The 23,516-nt window shown below is 36.0% G+C and overlaps 2 protein-coding genes across 4 annotated transcripts in view; both read right to left on the reverse strand.

The window, feature by feature from the left end:
* Positions 1 to 22,369, reverse strand: part of LOC306848351 (uncharacterized protein) — a 40,160-nt gene extending 17,791 nt beyond the window's left edge. Inside the window, exon 1 of the mRNA XM_079382845.1 lies at positions 20,674 to 22,369. Within this exon, the coding sequence (XP_079238971.1) occupies positions 20,674 to 21,110 (437 nt within the window). The 5' untranslated portion in view covers positions 21,111 to 22,369. The remainder of the gene's footprint in view (positions 1 to 20,673) is intronic.
* The window catches only part of LOC306848491 (MAP kinase-activated protein kinase 2-like), a 458,467-nt gene that overhangs the window by 244,360 nt on the left and 190,591 nt on the right, over positions 1 to 23,516 (reverse strand). The gene's annotated exons all lie outside the window — the stretch shown is intronic.

The following is a 23,516-nucleotide window of genomic DNA, read 5'->3' on the forward strand; positions in this document are numbered from 1 at the left end:
CACTCAAGAGCCATGTTTATTAAAGAGACCCGAGAGTGTGCTAGTTATGGCTTATCACACATTACATATTCAATACCTCCTGAGGCTGAGGCACGTCATCAATCCAAACACACACAGAATCCACTCGCTGTCGCTTATGAGCTATCATTATCCCGATGTAAAATACGACTGAGTTTTCATATGAGACCGATGAATCAACTTCAAGAAATCAAATAAGAGTGCTGCATTTAATATTCAATAGCTCTGAAAGAGGGGTTTCCTCAAATCACAGCAGAACTGCTATACAGGAGTATTAAGTGTGTAGTTTAATGATATTTGAAAGAAGATGGAATGCAACAATTCCACAGTGTTTCAACCCCTACTGGACACATGTATAATTAAATCTAACATGCAGTCTTCCCCGATTAGACCAGCTGCAAGAGTTAGTACAACATGAGAGATCATAGTCTGTTATCTTCAAATGACTGTCAATAATAAACAGACACACACATACTGCAATTAGCAGCTTTTGGATACTATAATTGGTGCAGTATGAGGTTTTTGGTACACTAAACCCTAAAGAGACAACAAGTAAAAATATATGGCCAAATAGGAATCTATTGTTTATTCGTATAAACCGAAGCATCTTGTTTTTTTGTGGGTTCCACTTAGGCAGTGTAAATCTTATTTTGGCCCCATTGTAACCCACCTCCTCTCCATATGGAAGCATGTGTGTTGCAAAATTCAATTTGCAATGTAATATGCAAAATGGCAATGCAATATGTAAAATGGCAGTGTATTTCTGTATTTAAATTTACATTTTCCCATGCACATGTGCAACATTTAGTGCAAAACGAAAATTAAAATTCAATTATATAATTTAAATTTGCCAATTTTCTACACTAGTTTTAATATGCATATTAAAAACATATTTTAAAGCTTTATAAGTTTCAAAATTAAAATGTATTAGCCAAATTGATTAGATATGTTTAACATGTCCAAGCAAAAACTGTAGCAAAATTATCATTTAAATGCTGTTTTTCCCTAAATGCATTTAGACTTAGGGGCAGGACACTTGGAATTGCATTTTCATCGTGATACCGCGTGATAATTGGAGCAAAATGCAATGAGAGTTTCAGAATGCATTCTGAGCCACAAAAACATTGGGGGTTGGAGCCCTTGCCCTTTTTCAATATTATTCAAAAGTGCCCCTCTCAGACAAATATCAATGATATTGTGGTCAATAAAACAAAATGCATTTGAATTCTAATTAACATGACAATGTGTACAAAACGGTAACTAATTGGTCAAAAGTTGGAAAATCCCTTTTAATAATTTTACATATCTGTCCATCTGAGGCGTTGCTATTTTGCTATTGCGTGCGTTTTGCTCGACTGACTGATAATTCCACAGCAGTGGCGAAGCTTCGGGTGGGCCCGGATGAGAAGTTAGTAATTTTCCAAATGCATGTAATTTATTAAACGATAACTACAATAAACAACTTATTTCACTATACTTTTATATATTTATTTAAAAAATATATTTAATGCTTGTTTTCCCCCTCCCTTGTGATAGGTGCAAATCACACACTTGTCAAATTGACGATTCGTCAGTTTCTGTTAGTCCCACCCACAATTATGTTGATGTGAGGACGTGCGCGTTTGAAAATAGTGTTGAATTTGAAAGTTGAATTTGAAAATAGTGATACAAACATCAGTCAGTCTTTAAAAAGTATATATTGGATAACCCAAATGAAACTTAAGTCTTAGCAATGAATCCGGACCATCTACGAATGAAGCCAGACCACTTGCGGGTGATGGATTTATGGATCGGAAACTTCTGAGTCAAGCATGTTTGAAGCATCGTATCAGCAAATGTACAGTGTTTGATCAGCTAAACAGACGCGTCCTTTGCGGAAATAAACACATACTGTAGACGTGGTCCTACATACTCTTTTCCACAACAAACTGCATATTTGCAGCCGAGCACATTTTTCCGCTCCTCGATGTTTACTCTCATCAATCCGAGTGTAAACGATGAGAGATGTTCAGGCAGGTGAAAAGCGTTTGGTTAATGGTAAATATTGACCTATCGTGCGTCCTATTGCCGAGCCCCGCCTTGATGTAATGATTGACAGCTAGGGGACGTGCTCGGCTCGGAATGCATTTTCAAATCCACAATGACTTAAACTATATTCATCGCGGGGTATTTAATGAAAATGCAATTGAAACGTCATATATGTAAGTGTCAATGCATTTAAGAAAAATAAAAGACATTTAAATCACCATTTTGCTACCCTTTTGCTACACCTTTGGCTCAGAATGCATTTTGAAACTCTCATTGCATTTTGCTTCAATTATCACGCGGTATCACGATGAAAATGCAATCCCAAGTGTCCTACCCCTAAATCTAAATGCATTTAGGAAAAACACAATTTAAATGATAATTTTGCTTCAGTTTGCTTCATTTTGCACTAAATGTTGCACATGTGAATGGGAAAATTTTTATTTAAATACAGAAATACACTGCCATTTTACATATTGCATTGCCAGCATATTACATTGCAAATTGAATTTTGCTACACATATGCTTCCATACTCCACATGGAGGGATGTTGAAAGGTGTTCACAATATGGCACAGGCATTTGCTTGTTTTCCACAATAATAATCTTTTGTCAGACAATACTCTATTTCATTGTCTGCAATGGACTCTCAATACAGTAAACACACTGGAAGATATCTATAATGATAGTGGTTTAAAATCCTTCCAGAACATTAAAACTCAATATAATCTACCAGGGACCTCCTTTTTTATGTATCTGCACACTAGATTGGCCCTTTTGACATATGGGGTGACTCCTTTGCGCAAACTAATCCTTTCTTCTGAGAAATCTCCCTCCTCTGTTTCAGCTTTCTATCTGTTTATTCTTGAGCATTCATATAAACCCTTATCTATTACAGCTGTCTGGGTGAAGGATCTTAATGAGGATGTGCATGTTTTATTTTCGGATCATGTATGGAGTATGTTTAAATTGTCTTCTAAAAACCCTAATCATCCCTAATTAAATGATTCACTGGAAATAGGGTTCACTCGACTCCTGTGAAACGTTGTAATGTCTGTTTGCAAAGATCTTTATAGGCACGTTTTTACTTTTATTTTATTTCTTTATTTTTTTGGAGTGCCCCTTTTTGGACTGAGCTCTCACAGGACTTATCATATTTGTTAGGTATTGATATATGTTTGATTTCACACCATTTTTTCATGAATGATTTTTTGAACCTAGCCTTGTCTGTACAAAATTTTCTGTTAGCTGCTCTCACAGCAGCAAAAATATTGCTAGTCAACCGCTGGAATCGTCCTCACACAATGGACAGACGAACGTGGACTGTGTACTTGTTGGACATTATATCGATGCAACTCAACTTCTCGTATACATGAATCTAATGTGAAAAACTACTTTTCCATTATGCATTAAAAGCTGGGGGTGTAGTTTTTTTTTTTGTATTATGTATTTTGCTTATTTATTTACTGTCCTTTAGAAGCTACAGAAGATACTTACATGTTTTCCAAAAGTAAGTTAAAAAATAAGCATAATTTACCCTAATCATTCTGTTCAAAATGTTTACACCCCTGGCTCTTGATGCATTATTGAGGATTATAATCAGTTTATAATTGTGTTGTTAGCTTAAGCACACTGTGCTACTTGTGACATTAATGAAAATCTGATAATTTAATAACCAATTAATACAGAAAACCAACCCACTCGAAGGGGTTCACATACATATTCTTGCAACTGTAGATAAGGAGAATTTTCATTTCATCCCAAATATAATACTTGATACATACATGAACTCAAATGAAATGAGACCTACAGCTGTTGAAAATGAAAAATGTGATCGCATAATTTCCCTACATGCAGAATGGAACAATCAATCAAACAGGATATGACAAAAAACAGCTTATGGATTACAGAATGAGAAGACTGTGTCATTATCATGCATTACTGCAATGCAGACCCACAGTCTAGAGCATCTAAAAAAAGTGATTACAGCAGTTGCTATAGTCAGGGACTCTCATAATATTTTTTCAGTGTGAGAGCATGTCACGTTTATTAGGTGAGAGGTTGACATTGCATGCATGAAAATGATAGAGCTTTCAGCTCTATATAGGAATGGGTGGGAATGGCTTTTTCTCTCTCTGTGTCTCTGCGTCCCTGCAGCGGTGGGAGAATCAGTCTCCTCAGCATGAACGAGCTGCTGCAACGATTTCTCATTTATCACAGTTTGACCTGCTGTTTACAAAAAAACTCCCCTACATGTAAAAAATATTTTTACTCATTTACTCGCCCTTGTATCATTCTAAATACAAATGATTTTCCTTTCTGTGTCACACAGGGTTAATTGCTGCAATAAAACTGCTGCTTTTAGTTTGTATATTTTAAAGAGCGGTCCACAATTAGAATAAAGCTAGGTTTGTTTAGTAAACATAAGGTTAGGATAACTGCTTCAGCATTAAATCCATCTCCATGAAACGACTAGTTCAAGAGGTGATGTAACACACTAACTAGAAAGATTAATTAGATGCTTTGTACAAAAGTGTGTAATTTAGGGAAGATAATGTGTGCAGTTATGGGAATTATTGCTTACTGCTAGAAGGCATATTTCATCATTACTGTTAGCTGCTTACACCCACCTGTTACTGGGATATGGATTAGCTTTTAGAGAGACAGCTCTTAGTCATTAGTCCACTCCATTAACAGCTTTGTTTAGTGTTTTTGAAACTTTCAACAAGGTCCTTGCACTTAAACCAGCTGTGACCAGAAACTGAGGTGATTACTGGCATCAACAAGTATTTACACGAAAGAGAAATATACATATTACGGTCAACTTAAATGCCATTTGCAATCGATTTCACTATAGTAATGTGACATATTCCATATGCACTGATGAATAAGACCAGGAATGTGCATTAAAATGTTAATATCAATTTTTTCTTACTGATACCCCATGGCCACCTCTCATGACATTTAAATGGGGTCTACACATTTTCTAAAAAGTCATTCAAGAAAATAAAGAAACTAATAAATAAAATAAAAAATAGTGCTGTCAAATTTTAGGTGGTTCAGGTAATTGACACAAAACCAAGTGTAAAACTTAAGCTCACCTAAAACTTTAATATTGCCTGCAAACACAGATATTACCTTCAGAACATGTTAATCTGGTTTAAATTGGACTTTTGGGTAATACTTTCACTTCTCTCTACAAGCTGTAACTAGAAACTGAGGCACTTCAGCTTCCAGTACTGATATTACTATATTAATATTTTACAGATGGATAACTATTCATATTGTTCTTTGTTGTCTAAAACAAACTTTATTAAGTGCTTCTAAATGCTTAATTTCTGTTTCCAGTGTCTTCAAAGGAATATGAAGATTAATAAGATTTAATATTCCTCAGATAACTTTTTAGTCACCGTTATCTGGTGGACAGCACTTCAAAGCGGAGCATGTTTTTTTTGGTATACAGGAACATCTGGCTTTGGAGCGCTCCCTATTTTGCAAGTCATTCTGTAAAGCAAGATTGTCATCACTGGTTACACAAGAAGCGTTTGAAAGATGTGAATGAGTAATCCATCTCTGAGCGGAGGTGAAGAGGATGCTCTCTCACGCACATGCACAAACACACACACACACACTCGCTCTGAGAAGCGTCTGTGGGTAGGAGGCAGGGGGCGGAAGGGTGGCTCGAACCCTATGAACAGCCTGCGGGAATCTTCAGTTTCCACAGCAACGATATTATTCATACAACGATCTGCTTTTCATGTGTGAAAAAATGCTTTTATGGAATTAGTATAGACTAAATTGAAAACTGATTTGCTTTGAGAGCAACCGTGTGTATGGGAAAACACACACAAGCGCTTTTGAACACACAAACTCTGGCTTGACTTGTAAACCCTGATGTTCTGACAGGCTGAGTGGTTAAACAGGAAACGGAATTGATTTGTATACTCCAGTATAGAGCTTTTAGAGTCTGCTATACTTGTCCAAACAGCTAAATTGTGACCACTAATGTGAAAGAAACACTAATTATAATAACCTAGTAATGTAGTTTGTTTTTTGTAAAAATGTTTTCAAAGCACTTTTTTAAGAGTATACCATTATTTTGTAAGGCACTATTCTTTTCTCTTTCTACATGCTTTCCCTTGGGGAAAAAAAGTTTATCTCCATAAAAGACTATGAAAATAACTGAATATAATGGTTTCCACACACTTAACTGCATGTTAACTGAAATTAAATGAAAATGTATTGTACTTTAAACTTATATGCAAATGATTACAATTACCTGAACTTTTTTGACCTACTTAAGTAAGCCTTAAACACATCTTTATGTGTAATTTTATAAATACTTTGATTGTCTTTGAAATGTGGTTAAAGTGTACTGCTCATTGTATTTACAAGCATCTATGCTAAACTAAAATTTTACTGTAATGTAATTTCTGTTGATATTTGTATATCATGTATATAATTGTAATTATATTTTGTAAAAATGAAGTTGCAGTTTAGTATATTAACTTTAAATGTAATATTGTTTAATACACTTAAAATTATAATCAAGTACTTAACATGATTTAGTATGTTAGTCAACATAAGTGTGCTATAAACAAATTCATAGAAGTGTATAGTGTATAATTCATAGAAGGCCCTTTGTTTTATTGATATTATATTTTTGGAAAGTACAGTTTTTATATATATAAATATATATATTTTTTTAAGATTTGAAGTATACTACAAGTGCACATTCGGTAAAGCATGCTTCTTTTTCACAAGGTTTCAAAGGATTAAAAAAAAAAAACATTCATCTTAAATTGACTTGAATGAATAATTCTATAACAGGAAAGTATGCAATATCCAAGTGAGAATTTGACTATTTAGAATTCAGTCTTTTTTAATTTTACAGAATACCATCAGAAAACATTGCTTATTTAACTTCATTGCCACACAACACACTAACTCCTTCAAGTGTGTAAGTTATTTTGGGGCTGCTAATTATTCTAACCTCTGGTGGGAAGGACATTTAGAGACCTCTTGTACATTTAAATGAATACCCCTGCAGTATATAAATAAACAGCACACAAAACACACAGAACGGATCACACACACTCACACAGATAAATGCATACGTGCAGAAACTTGGTTTGAGTCGGACATCTCTGACTAGAAATGTCACTTTGGGCTATTTGTGTAATGCGCAGAAGCCTGTGTGTGCGAGTGCGTGTGAGGAAAAGGCAGTTTGCAAAAAAACAGAGAAATAAATTAATAAATAAATGCAAGGCTTATATAATATGCAAGGTGAGAGTGCACTCAAATAACCAGGAGGGACGGTACCACGTCTAATATTCATCCTCTCTCTCTTTCTCTCTCACGTTAACAGCCATGAGTCAGTACGGGACAAACTATTGTGTGACAGTCCAGTTCACCCTCACTCTCTCCATTGGTTCAGCCCATGTTAAATGTTCCTGTTGATTTGCCATGAGGTAAAAGGAGCCACACAGGCCTGGCACGATTGCAACGCTCCAAGCGTGAGATTACATAATCACAGCCAACAAAAACCTGACCCCACAGCACGCTCGCTCTCCAGGGACGCCGTCTAAAGATACTCTTTAAGAAAATAAAGAATAAGGGAACAGAAGACAAAAGTTTGACCCTGGAGCACGGTTTAATGTTTAATGCACTCTTTAACAACATCTGCCCATCTCATTTTATGATTCAATATAGTATCTCTTCATTGTGTTGTATTGTTTTAAGATTCGCTATCCAAGGTCCTGAAGCAAGCTGTCCCGTTGAGATCAGTTCCAACCCTGATGAAACACACCTGTCATCTGCCATCTTGGAACGATCAACCATAAGACCTGTTTGAAAAGAAGTCAATGGAGAAGCTGAATAAACTGCTTTGTGTGGGAACAGTTCAAAATATAATAAACTGACTGCCTGGCTGCTACATCTTTATCCTGTTTGCCATGACAAACATTTATTAGTTTAGTTGTTTTAGAAGAGAATAAACAGGAATTGTGTGGCAGATAGGATATATTCAAACTTCGATCTACTTATTTATATCATCTATATAACACATCAGAAATAATCAAACTCAATGTCAATTATAAACACTGCACTGTAATTATTCTGTTTAATACAAGCTCAATTTATGGAAAGAATATAATGTGCATGTCTATTTGACATTGTTTTAGTTAATTATCTTCAAACCAGCTGTTGATAGTTTACAATATAAATTTAAAGAAAAGACAAATTATGCAAATGTTTGTTGCAATGCACTTTCATTTAAGAACAAATATACAGTACTGTTTAAACAATTGGGGTTAATAAGATTTAAATTCTCAGAAAGAGATACTTTGAATAAGCATGGATGCCCTGAATTGATTAAAAGTTAAAGAAATTTTTGTTACAAAGGATTTCTATTTCAAATAAATCCTGCATTTTGAAAAAGGCATCACTGTATCAACAAAAATACTTCTACTGAGCAGCACAGCTGTTTTCAACATTGATAATAGTAAGAAATGTTTCTTGAGCAGCAAATCAGCATATCAGAATGATTTCTGAAGGATCATGTGACACTGAAGAAATGCAGTAATGATGCTGAAAATTCAGCTTTGCATCACAGGAATAAATTACATTTTAAAATAGAAAACTGTTATTTTAAATTGTAATAATATTTCAAAATATTACAGATTTTCTGTATTTTTAAACAAATAAATGCAGCCTTAAAGCCTTTTTTATAAACATTTCAAATATATAAATATATAAAAAAATATATATATTATGGATGGTAGATTCATGGCCTTTTCTATCCAACTCCTTACATTCATTAGAAGCTTAAATCAAACAGACTCTTCTCTGATCAGTAATCATTTACAAGAGTGTTATACAAATAAAATTCCATTTAGAATGGAATCTGCACTACGCAGAACTACCTGACATTTATGACAAAAACATCTTGAACAATTCTGAAAGGCTGAGTGATTGACAACCAGGTACACTGCAGCACAGCATAATGAGCAGATTGTATTACTTTCCCTCACAGCAGGGAAATAGGAACAGAAAGTACTTGTGTTTTAATGTGTTCCCTATAAAGAAAGTGCATTATTACCGATTTTCAGAGAAGCCTAAGCATAACACAACCAAGAGCTGCCTCACTGCAACAGGTCCAGTTTACATTAAAGATGCTCTAAATGGTTGTTAACTCTAATGCTACTCACACTGACTAAACTTAATTTGAAACTTTCTCAATGTATGGCACACACACACATACCAACACATTACCAACAAACCCCTACTGAACGATGACTAAGCGAGAGCTGTCTTTATCTTTGTCTTGAGTCCCTCCGAGGCACACTAAACCCATCCAGTAGCTCTGAACACACTCATGTTTGCACTACTGACATGAATGACACCTCAAACTGTGTGGCTTATTGAGGAGAGATGATGTGAAACTGGCTAAAATTCCATATACTTACTTACATTGAAGGAGGGACCAAAGCTATTTCTAGAGAATATAATACAATAATAAAACCAGAGGATAGGCAACTTTTATTTAATTAAACATCTATTAACCAGAACACCCAGCAACCATATAGCAAAGTATTGTGGCAATGAGTTTTGCACAGGCATACCAATTAGATTTCCTTCAGAAAATGTAGAAATCTATTTAAGTAAGCTACATTTCCTACTCTGAGTCATTGCTTCAGCACACACACATTGAAAGAGATGGAAGAAGAAAAGGACAGAGCTATTCTTTTATACAGCAATAAAACAAAGCCTTTTCCTATCTGATAATACACATATTTAATGATTAAACTGCCCACGCGCATTCAATAAACCAAGATGGGAAAAGACAGGTGTGTGTTTGTGTATATGTGTGAGAGGGACAGAGACAGATAGGGAGGAAGAAACTATCATAAAAATAGCAAATTCGAAGACATAGACTCAAGCCTAAAGAGCAAATCCTGTCAACTTGTCTTCCCTGGTGCATTGTGAGAGTTTCTGCTGGTGATTGTTAGCTCCATGCTAAGATCTTGCATAACTGACCTGCTGTGAGCACAGCATTAGAAAACAGTAATGCCAAAATGAAAATAAACCATAATTATGCAAATGTATGAAATGAAAAGTGTTGGGTAATTAGGCTTCTTTCAGTTCACTAAGAGATGGAAAATAACAATAGCGCAATGCCTTCAGCACAGAATATGTGGGCACATTTACATTGTTACCTGTAATATTCATTAACCTTAATTATTAAACGTGCACATGAGTCCTCCCACACTGTTTGTACTACAACATCAATGTCATGTCACTTGCAAGGTGTGTTATAACTTTTCTAATATAGTTTTGCCTGGCAGACAATAAAGGAGACAAAAATGCACCATATTTTGAACACTTCTCATGCTACTGCCTCCTTAAAGTAAGTCATTTTGGATAAAAACATCTGTAAAATGTATAAGTATAAATAACAGTTCAATAGATAAAACAAAAGTCTTGTTTGCTCATACCTGATAGGTCAAAATAAATGAACGTTTAGCTGAATTTCACATCAAGCACACAAATGTTACATAAATAAAAATCACAGCGGTAATTAACACCCTTGGCTCATTGTAATTACACTCAGGTCACACTAATTAAACACTCTCATACTGCGTGTGTCGAACTCCCTGACTGGATGTCTGACATACAGGTGAGTCAAACGCACTTTTATTTCATGCACTCATTCTTTCCATTTACTGCACAATTCAAGTTGACTTCACATACTTTTAAGAAGTAGACATGTCCTGTGGTGTGACATACTATTTTAAACAACATTTTGCTAATTGTTTTAATTGTTTAAATTAGCATGCATGCATTTTTTATGAACCATATCGAGAAGACACATTAAATATTTTCTTCTGAAAATTAATTTGTGACCATTTAAAATGAACCAGTGCAGAAAAAAAGCTGGTACAAAGACGCTGTGACAAGACAAGATAAATGCATTTAAAAATAAAGTCCATGGACACATTATAACTACCCACATGCAGAATCAAGCTGAATTACACAGTACAATATAAATGTGACGGGGGGAAATTGGTTGCCATTAATAGCACATCTTCAAGTAAAAAAAAGGTAATAATCGTTCGCGCTAGTGTTCATGTGGTATGTAATGAAATAATGTGAGCTTAAATGCAGAGTAAAACTAAATATCCACACCAGCTGTGATGAGTTACCTGTGGTGCGAAACCCTCCCTGAGAGTAAATATAGTGCATTCAAAATGTCAAACAGAAATCCTCCATATGCCACATTATGGGATGATCACAAATTACAAGCAGTCATGGTTTCTTGCACCAAAACTTTGTTTTATGGTCATTTAGTTTTGTCCATTTTCCACCATCTGATCCTCAGAACTAAAACCATATATTTTACTTCTGCAACAATATAACTCTTTATTTGACATTGTCCTTATTGCACATTAATATAGTATTAACAGTAAATTATGAATAATTACATGCAACTAACCCTAGACCCATACTCTAATGCTAAACTTATAGCAAATGCATGTAATATTACTCAAAACCTAATACACAAGTATACAATAAAGTGTAACTCTCTATGTAAATAATCTCTGTTGTGATTGGCTTAGCACTGCAAACCAGGGTAGTTCACACTGTCGCTCATCAAGGTGGTTTGTTGCTGAATAATGAACAGGCGTTGGGAGGTTGGACTGAATAGGAAGCTGGCATTAAGAACTGGCAGTAAACGTGAGATAATCAGCTATTTATACACCTGAAGTCCCGTGATAGGCATAACTACATGAGCATACTCCTCTCTGTTTAGAGAATCAATTTAATGTGTGATCATGTGACTCAGATAGTATATTTAAACAAATCAATTAAATAACACTAAAATATGTTCTTAATAAATTAACACTGATGACTAGATTTGCTACAACTAGAAGCTCTTGTTCTGTTTCCGATAGCAAATTTGAGTTGTGTAAAGGCCATCATGTCAACATTTCCATGTGCACTGAACTACATGCAGTGAAGCATCACCCAGAGCACCACATTGCATGCTTTAACATGCGATAACATGGCTCTTAAAGTTCAAACAACTTCAACATGATCCTGACCCTGTTTGCTGTTAACCTTTTAAAGAGTAGCCAATTATTTAGCGATGATTTCTATTATTTATGCAATGTCTGGCTTTGAACTGACAGGTCCAACTCTGCACATAAATTAGTGATTTTCGCACAAGTAAAAAGTAATAAACATGCAAAGTGAAAAGAAATGTTTGAAATGACAAAATTTATTTATAAAACACAAACAAAAATGTACTTTCCTGTGGGAGAAAGCATTTGCAAAATGCATGAATATAAATGTAATCAAATGAAACTATGATTTAAAGGTGGGGTATGTAATTTTTCAAAAACGCTTTAGAAAAACGCTTTAGAGTCGGGCCGAGTACCAAAACAAACTTGAAGCCAATCAGCAGTAAGAGGTGTGTCTACTCATGATGAATGATGCATTTATATAGCGCTTTATTGTGTATTGCTGTACACCCAAAGCACTTTACAATCATGTGGGGGGTCTCTCCTCAACCACCACCAGTGTGCAGCATCCACTTGGATGATGCAACGGCAGCCACACTACAACGGCACCAGTGCGCTCACCACACACCAGCTACAGGTGGAGAGGAGAGAGAGTCATTTAGCCAATCAAGTGTATGGGGATTATTAGGAGGCCATGATAGACAAGGGCCAGTAGAGGGAATTTGGCCAGGACACCGGGGTTACACCCCTACTCTTTACGAGAAGTGCCATGGGATTTTTAATGACCACAGAGAGTCAGGACCTCGGTTTAACGTCTCATCCGAAAGACGGCGCTTTTTGACAGTATAGTGTCCCTGTCACTATACCGGGGCGTTAGGACCCACACAGACCACAGGGTGAGCACCCCCTGCTGGCCTCACTAACACCTCTTCCAACAGCAACCTAGTTTTTCACCAGAGGTCTCCCATCCAGGTACTGACCAGGCTCAACCCTGCTTAGCTTCAGTGGGCAACCGGTCTTGGGCTGCAGGGTGATATGGCTGTGCCGGAGTGATATGATGTGGAGGAGAGAGCGTTCAGTGAACAGCCGAGCCGAGTGACAGAAAGATAGAGATGGCAAATACAAAACAAAAGAGGAAAACATCTGCGGAACGATAAGACAAGAAGTAGGACCCGTATAAATATCGGATCAGCTTTCCAGTGCTGGAGAGAACTCAAGGAGCGGAAGGCCTGCGATCAGACGCTGAGGTTGCTTTTGTTCTTCTCAATAGGTGAGTAACACCATGTCTACACCGTGTCTGACATACAGGTGAGTCAAACGCACTTTTACTTCTTGCACTCATTCTTTCCATTTACTGCACAATTCCAGTTGACTTCACGGACTTTTAAGAAGTTGACATGTCCTGTGGTGTGACATACTTTTTTAAAACTTTTAAGAAGTTGACATGTCCTGTGGTGTGACATACATGCCGCAACAGCTAAAGTCTGCCTACACTGGACGCAACAAAGCGACCATTGAAAATCATTTGAAATTTGTGTCAGCACGTCATAAATAGAATGACGTGCAACAGTTTTCTGTCGGAGATTTGTCGCACCGTGCAGCATCCAGTGTAGACAGCATCACTGATTATAATGACTTCTATAGCCTAGTATTTTGTTGCGCCGCTCGCGTCCAGTGTAGACATGGTGTAAACTTGGTTTTGCTTTGTTTCACAGAACTAATCGTTGCCTGGGTTGCGTAGACTACGTATGTGTGGGGCGGAGCTATCAAAATAGGGGCAAGACCCTTTTCGGGGTAGGGGCGTTTTTGTTTTGGTGATTTCAAATATCAACATTGGCTTCCAGAAATTGCTTACCCCACCTTTAAGATCTCAGTTATGTACTTAAATCATAATTACATGTAATTTATTTACCATATTTTACTATTTTAAATATTTATATTCATTTTTGTTTCTTTTTTTGTTGTTGTTATCCACTTTATTTTTGTTAGGTGGAGGTCAAAGTAATACCCAGCATAAGATGCACACATTATCAGAGACACGTGATTATACATGATTACAGACATGTTTAACACTGGGACCCACATACCTTTATTATAAAAGTATAAGATATTATATACTGTATAAGATAAGGGTTACACTTTATTTTAAGGTGTCCTTGTTAAAGTGTAATTATACATTTAAGTACAGAATAATATTAATTAACTACATGTACATGTAAGGTTTGGCTTAGGGTCACTTGCATGTAATTATGCATACTTTATTGTTATTACTGTAAAAGAACATGTAACGTGTAACAAGGACACCTTAAAATAAAGTGCTACCAAGGTAACATTTAAAGTAATTATTTGATACAATGCACTTACATACTTATACATGCACATTTTTATATCATACTTTTATTTATTTTTAAACTGCATGTTATTGTATTTTTAATTTCTGTAATTACATCTATAATTACACTGCTGACCCTCCCTCTATGCTGTAACCCACTATTAAACATAACCATACCACAAAACCTGCCCATAAGCAGTAAAAGTTCTAAATGAGCACAAATTGTACTAAACAATTCATGTTTAGTAGTTAAAGCAATCTAATATAAAGTGGAACCTAACATTGTACATGTAAATTCGATCCAATCTAGACACCTGAATGGAAGCCAGCATGAAGAGGGGAAGCCCCAAATACAAAGAAAATGAAAAGAAACCATGACACTCCTGTGGACCTAGTTTGATGACCTCAATTCTGAAGAAAAAAAACTCTGCATTCACTACAATAGAGTGCAACAGTCGAGCTCTAGTGCCATTCATTTTGAGCATTGATATTTAATGACAACTTTCAGACCTTTTAAAGACAGAACTACTGTGAGCTCAGAGGAAGTTAGTCAATGCTATAAGCATCGTTGAAGCCTTAAGTCTGCATTATTTCAACTTATTTTTAAAATAATGTTTAACAACAGAATTTCCTGCCCACTCCCACGAAACGCAGCAAATTACGTAACAGAATCATTCTTCCTACGCTCTCAAACTACTCATATGTTTGTGTGTATATGTATATTTTGCAAATAACATAAAATCGATTATTTCTATAAACAATCAACATCATTAAATAGTTGTATATTTATCTGTCATATTTATTTTGATTCTCATTCGCAATGGTTTGTAGTTCTTTCCTTCCTATAAGTCATTAAGTACATAGTCTTGTACTTTTATCTTTCTCTCTGACTTTCAAATACATTTTTTCTTCAAATTAGAATTTGTAATGTTTTGATTCACCTCATACCTCTTTAACTCTTCGACTTTTTTTCCAAATACTTATAGTAGACATAAATGGGAAATATACTTCCAGAAGCAAGGCCGCTGAAGAAGTAGACTCTACAGCGCATGCATTTTAAGGGGAAAAGCTACGGAATCAGATAAGGTATTAAAACCACACACATATAGAGGTAGATATCTCATCATATTCACTGAATATGGATCAGCCTGCTAGTACTGAACATGGACAGTCAAATGAAAATGTATTCTGAGTGTGTGTGACTGTAGCAGCAATGCTTTAAAGACGACGCATTTAAAGACTAGTCAACCGTTGTGACCGATTCCTAATGATATCATTAGATCACATTACTCTTCCCCTCTTGCTTATGCCAGCAGAAACCATAACCTCTTGGTTATGCCTGCCATTTCAAAGGTTGAGCCAGTTGATAAATAATTATGAAAACAAAGATTATGAATCATCTACAACAAGAGCAAGGATGTTTAACTGAAAAGGGTCAAACTTATTTTCATGTTGTCAAACTGCAAATGCTCCAGGCTATTCCAAAGGACACACACAGCAGAGGTCAGCTGGAGCAGAGAGCACATAGTCTGAGCCATCAAGAGCACTCCAAAAGCACAACATGGGTCAATAATTAACACCTGCAGCTGGACAACCCTGACCTAATGCAGATATAGAGAGTCAGATGACAACGGAAAGATGGAGAGACGAACAAATACAGTATTTACTGTAAGACTACATGGAGATGAGCGAGCTAAAATGGAGGAGCGCGGAGAGTCAGAGAGAAAGACCTTCTCTCAGCATGTTCAACTCTAAAAGAGAAACGGTGGAACACACACACTGATTCTCCATCTGTTGGCCACAGAGAGGGCGGCACACATGAAAAGAGAGAGACACCTAAAAACATGAGGAGAGAGAGTTTAAAAAAAGCTCATAACTCATAAATGAGAGAAAAGCACGGAAGGGGAAAAAGCGGAGAGAAGATATGAATAAAGAATGACCTCTGACCTGAAGCAGTGAAAAGAGGATGCTGGGATTATGAGAGATGAGTGTGAAAAGGGGATGAGAGAAGATTCAGAAAGCAGAATGATGTTAGGAATAACATGCTTCATGCTTTGGGAAAGAAAATGAAGACTCCTTAATGGCTGAAAAGTGCTCTTAAAAATAACCCAATAGACTGGCGTTGAGGATAAATGCATTAAAGAGACAATTCGCCTAAAAATTAATATTCTGTTATCATTTACTTACCCTTCAACACTCTTATGGGGAGGGTGAAAACTGTTTCTTTTTAAAATCAAAGTGAACAAAAACTGAGGCTGTCAAGCTCAAAAAAAAGTAGATCTTGGTTTGACTAGTGCACCATATTTCAGGAACAGGTCGCAGGAGTTAACAGCACACTGAAGGGGATGATTATGTGAATAAATTACTTAAATGTCATTCTGTTTGTCACAAAAAGCTATATTTAAAAGACTTGGAAAATAATGCACTAGTCAAATGGACCACTTTTGATTATTTTATGATATTTTATGCTTTTCTTAATTTTTTGTGAAGCTTAAAATGAGTGACCAGTACAATTCTGACAAACGCACAAATGTGACCATGGACCACAAAACCAGTCATAAGGGTCAGTTTTTCGAAATTGAGATTTGTACATTATCTGAAAACTGAATAAATAATCTCTCCATTGGTGTATGGTTTGTTAGGATCGGACAATATTTGGCCGAGATACAACTATTTGAAAATCTGGAATCTGAGGGTGCAAAAAAATCAAAATATTGAGAAAATCGCCTTTAAAGTTGTCCAAATTAAGTTCTTAGCAATGCATATTACTAATCAAAAATTAAGTTTTGATATATTTACAGTAAGAAATTTACAAAATATCTTCATGGAACATGATCTTTACTTAATATCCTAATGATTTTTGGCATAAAAGAAAAATCAATAATTGACCCATACAGTGGATTTTTGGCTATTGCTACAAATATACCCCAGTGACTTAAGACTGGTTTTGTGCTCCAGGGTCACATATTTATTCAAACTTAACTAAAATTAAAATGAAAACTGAAAATATAAAAATAAAAGTGGTCACACTTTAAGTTCCAATTCTCACTATTAACTAACTATAAATTTGCCTCAATTAACTTCTAATTTACTGCTTAATAATAGTCAGTAAGGTAGTTAGTTTAGGTATGGAGTAGGATAAAAAAATCTAGAATATGGTCATGCAGATTAAGGCATTAATATGTGCTTTGTAAGTACTAATAACAGCCAATATGCTAGAAATATGCATGTTAATAAGCAACTATAGTGAGAATTGGTCCTTAAAATAAAGTGTTACCATAACAGCTTTCTATCAACCCTAAAATTGCTCTTGGTGACACTTTCTAAACACATGTTGATAACCTAGTAAAATCTAGATGAAAAGGCAAGTTACATATTTATCTGTATCTGTTTTTACAATATTGTGCAGTAGCATCCTAAAATTAAAGAAACCTTTAGTCGGCACGGCCATTATAACAGGTTTGATAGTGCCAATAAGGTCATAAATCTGAGGTCATTGTGCTAAACGCTGGAGCACAAGCATCATAGTGAAGGAGCTAATCAGAGGATCTCAAATAATCTAGACAAAAATGGAAGTGTTTCATTTGCTGCCTCCGCTATGATCTCTGTAGTACTGGATCAAACTGCCCAGCCAATCAGCACAGTCTTACACCCACATAAATAACTAATATGTGTTCCTTACTAATGACTAACAGCCCCATGGGAGGAGGCGAAGAGGAGGAGGATGCAGAGAGAGAGAAAGAGAGAAAGTCAGTCAGTGACTACCATTTGCCTAGAACACCAAACAAATGAATTCTCCAACTGAGAATCTGCTAACAAACCCTTCTTGGTTTTCAAAAATAGAATAAACACAGGTATGCCTTTTTAAAATTAGCACATGAAATGGGTTGAAAGTGTAGTGTAGAAATACACCAAATAATAAATGCTGATTCCATTTATTACAGCCCATCAAGCATTAGCACTTCTGGTGTTGAATGATTTGTGAAATTATTCTTTTGTACTGTAAAAAGATTTTTCCAAGTTGTAATAACAACTTTCAGTAACAGATATTGCGTTACAAGAAAACACAGTGATAAACACCAGTTTTATAACTTTAAATGTGTTTTTCTATTTAAAAAAATAAATAAAATAAAAGTGAAAAGCCACATAGGGACTTCTGGGAATGATTTTAAGTTATGAAACATATGAATCAATTCATTGTTTTTTTGTAAATGGGCACAAACTGCTCAAAATTTAATTTTCAATAAAATAAGATGGACCATCAGACAACGATCAGCAAATCAGACAAAAATGATATTTTATAGTCAATCAATTCTGGTGTTTCATCTTACGACATGTATCCCCCATGTAAAAAGGTAGATGCAAGCTATGAAATTCTTGCAGGAAAAAAAAACAACTTTCTTTTCAGTGTTTAAGGGTATTCTGCAACCCCACAGAAATGCTTAGAAACGGCATTTGATGAATTATAGTGCCAAATCTGAACTTTGAACATCACACTGAACGCTTGTGAGAAACACTAAACCTGTGTTCCCCCAATCAGCCTGGTTTATTTTACTGCTTTTTCACAACACGATGATTCAACATTGTGAAAGGAGAGTGATGGATTGTTCTAGTCAATAATTTGAGATAAGCAAGGATGAACGAGGCAGAAGATGAACAGATCTGAGAGCTCTCGAGACACTTGAGTACAGAATACAGGGGTTGTGCAGCTGCCGGCGATGAGCGAGCAAACATAATTATATGAGTTGGGTAGCAGGTTGAGCTCAATGAGGCACAGAGGAAGAAACACGCTGAGTCTGGCGCTCTGTAGCTGCTGCTTTTGTTGACGCCTGGATCACCCAAAGATGCAGAAAAAACATCTGCAGAATAGTTAACCTTTCACCCACCAACAACAAACTCTGTGTGTTTGCTTATTTAGAAATGAAAAAAACAAGGAAGCATTAAGCTTGAGGAAAATAGGCAAGCAAAATAACGAGAAGTGGGTATTTCAATTGAATCCCAAAGACCCAAACACAGTTTGGGTTTTTGCCAAACACTTAGCATACACAGACCTATCTTCCGTCACACAATAACGTAGGCCTCATCTCTATATGAAGTGTTTTACAATGTGCTATTCAAACTGCACCCATGCACCCAAAATAAACGTCAAAACAGAAGAAATGCGTTCTGACATAGAATCCAAGTCTCAAACTACCAAGTGTCAAGTTTTTCAAGATTTAGGGCCAGATTTACTAAACAGGGCAAATTAGCGTTAGAGGCAATTCCATAAAAGCGCAGATGGAGGGGAAAATTCTGCGGGAGATTTACTAACAATGCGCACATAAAAGAACACATTTCTATAATGACCAGCGCAATCAAGAGCAGCGCAAATTACCGACACCATTAAATAATGGTGCAAATACCAGTAATTTGACAAGCGCAAACATTAATAAATCGCATTGCGTGATTCATTTTAAAACTATTCTCCCATAAATTTTGCATCTGAAAGGGAAACTCCTACAAATGCATATTCAATAAGGTCAGGTGCAAAAATAACTGTGTCCACACCTTTTCAGTGCTAATTCTTCACTGCGCGTCTTGAGTAAATCCCGACAGTACTATTTTAATGGCAAAAGATGGTTTGCACTGGCGTATACTGTTAGTAAATCTGGCTCTAAGTCTAATCATTTTTCTGTTTCAGGATAAGTTTTTTAATCCTTTTAAATTACAGTGCACTTTAATATTATGCATTATAATAATAATAACAACAACAATAATGATGATACCACTACTACTTTAGTATTACTATTTATATCGATATATTATTATTATTTATACAATTTATTATTATTATTATTGTTGTTGTTGTTGTTGTTGTTTACAAGCAATAAAAACACTGAACAATTTTAGGCATGTTTTTCTTTTTGTAAGTGTCTGTTTAATATAAAATGTCCTATATATATATATATATATATATATATATATATAGGACATTTATTTATATATATATATATATATATATATATGATTGCTGGAAACCAAGTCATGTTTCAAGTTAAAAAAAGTCTCAGAAATTCTTAAAATCAACTTATTTGTGACTTTAATGCAAGGCTTCAGCTGTCATCTTTGCCACACACGTTTTTGTTGACCAGGCTTGGTAATTCATATCAGCATTGAACCTAAACCTTTCCTCACAAAACAAACATAGCACAAATACCATATATTGCACAAAAGGTCCGAACATCCAATAACCTGGATCCACCCTGATGAGGTTTAACTACGGGAATGAGGCACTTACTGTTTCCGTAGAGTCGAGGTCCCAGAGCTGTCATTTCGATCCAGTCGGCCTCTCTCCTTCTCGACAGGGGCTGACCCACATGACAGGCCTCTGGTCAGTCTGGTGTGGGTCTGTCGTGCTGGACCAGGCACCGTGGACGAGGGTATATTACTGCTGCTGTTCTGATGGACACCTCCAGCATTGTGGTTTGGTAGTGATGATGGCTGGCTGGGCTTAGAGCTCTGGTTGTAGTTGTTGATCTGCGCTGAGTTCTCGGTTCCTGGGTTCCGGTCCTGCCGCAGGTCCTGGTTCTCCTGGTTGACCCGGTCTAACTGCGTTTCGAGCTCCTCGATGCGTTTACGCTGCGTCTCTAGAAGTTTGGCCTGATTCTCGATGATGTTATTGAGCTCCAGAAGATACTCCACAGCCCGACTCGGGCTGTCTGGGTTGGACTCCATGGTTTGGGCCTTACCCCTTCCCCCCCCACCTGATAAGTTCAGTGGGGGGGGAGATAAAACAAAAGAAACTTGATAGAAACTTGATAGAAATGTCTTTTATCCTATATATTGCAACTTGAGTCTCAACAACTGAAAAACACCTGCAAAGAACATTTAAAGCACCAATGCTATATGCATCGACTGCATCTTAGCGTTCATCCATGAATCCTTCCATTGTAAAAAAGTATGGGCGGTTACCGCAGTTCTCAGCAAAGGAGTTTAAAGGTCAATAATTTGCATCCTCTCAGCTGCAGTGATTGTACTTCAACAAGTTAGTGAAGAAAGATGACGTATAAAGAAAAAAAAAAGACATGGACAGTTCTGGGCATCAGCTTATAGCTTTTCAAATATCTTTTTTTTTATAGCAGACAAAAAGATCCATTTGATGAAATGAAATCATAGGTGATGTAAATAGCTAAATGGCTATATTACAGTCAGAAGAAATAACATCTACAGATCTCTGTTTCCACAAACCCAGTCATTATAAAAATCCAGTCATCTTGAGATTTGCTGAGCTACACACAAATCCCACATGCTGAGGTAGCACAGTGGAAAATGGGGAACAGCAGCAAAAAGATATAAATCTAATCCCTGAAATCCACTAAGATCTGTATATCTTAAAATAGACAACATACTGTAGAAATTACGTGAAGAAAGAGTTTTCTTCATTAACAGTAAAGTTACATTTCGTAAAACTGAATCATAAATGTAATGTCCAACATCAACAGAGACAGCAGAAGAGCAATTTGCGATCGAAACATTCAAAGTCTGACACATTTGCAGGCGCTGGGCGCGCGCTCCTCTTCTCCTCCAATATAGTGTCAGTGATTTATATATTCAAAATAAAATGTGCAAATATGGCTCCACGTTTAAAAAAAAAATAAAAAATCCTACTTACACCTCTCTTTATCGGCGTTTTCTTTTCTTCAACCCATTTTCATGAGTAGCTTTCAGTTCATCTCGAGCTCTCCGACTACAGTTTGCTCGTCTGTTTGATTGTTTTAACCTCGACGCCAGTCGACTTTGAATAACTACATCGCTTAAGACGGCGTTTGTCTTTTCTCTCATACAACAGACTTCCCCCAGACGTATATCTAAGAGCTGGACCACCTGCTGTAAAGTTGTCTCTCTTCTGTATTTCCCGAAGTAAGCGGCTGCTGGTTTGGAGATGATCTCGCGGTTTTCACCTGACACAGATCCGACAGACACTGAGGAGCATTAAACTAGTCTTCCCTGCGCTCCACACACAGACAACCCACGCAAGATATCTTCAGCACACGAGAGAGACATTTTTTACAAATGAAGCCTTACAGAAATGACCATGGTTACAATATCTCTGCCAAAACACCACAGTTATTGTCAAGTAATTAATATTAGGAAAGTGATTTGACATTATTTTCAATGGAGCAAAATCAATTATTGGGAAACTGGCAGGTTTTTATAATTTTTTTTATCATAGTAGCTGGTGTAAGATGGTCATTAGCTGGTTCAACTAACAGTTTCTCAGGAAAAACTGCTGAGAAAAACAGTTTCTCCACATGATCTACCAGCTTAGACCAGCTAAAACAAAACCACCATCTTAAAATGGATATTCCAGCAGGAATTAATAATAAAAATAATAATTGTAATGGTGTTCTGGGAAATGTAGATCGTAAAAGATTATAAAAACTTAATTTTTCTGTTGCCTTCTTTAAGTACAACCTGCAGCAATTAGTTAATTGCACTTTTCACAGACCATTTAGAATCTAATCATGAAGCAAACTTAGCTGATAATGAACAGAACTGTAATAATCAAGGCAGTATTGTACAGTAGGCTATTAGTGTATTATTACAGTATTAACTGGAAAATGTTTTTGATTTCAAAACAGACATTAAAACATTAACAGGCTATTAAAAGTATCTAATATTTGATCATTTATTCATAATATACATAATAAAATAAGTATTATTATAATTATATTGGTTTTGATTGCTTCTAATTTGTAAGTCGCTTTGGATAAAAGCGTCTGCTAAATGATTAAATGTAACTATCAGCAGTAATAATAGCAGTATAGTTGTTTTTGGTTCTCAAATACTAAAGTCAAGTTATTATTACCATAATGTTATTTCTACAGTATATTTTTGATATGAAGTACTTTTCAATAGGCTTTGCTGTCATCTAGTGCTCAGGGCAGAAATTACATCCACATGTAGCACTGCACACACACACACGTTTGTTTTTGTGAAAAGTGGGGACATCCCATAGGCGTAATGGTTTTTATACTGTACAAACTGTATGTGCTATTGCCCTACACCTAAACTTAGCCCTCACAGGAGACGGTGCATTTCAACTTTCCCCCAAAAAACCTCACTCTGTATGATTTATAA

This window comes from Barbus barbus (assembly GCF_936440315.1).
Source record: "Barbus barbus genome assembly, chromosome: 28".
Taxonomy (NCBI): Eukaryota; Metazoa; Chordata; class Actinopteri; order Cypriniformes; family Cyprinidae; genus Barbus; species Barbus barbus.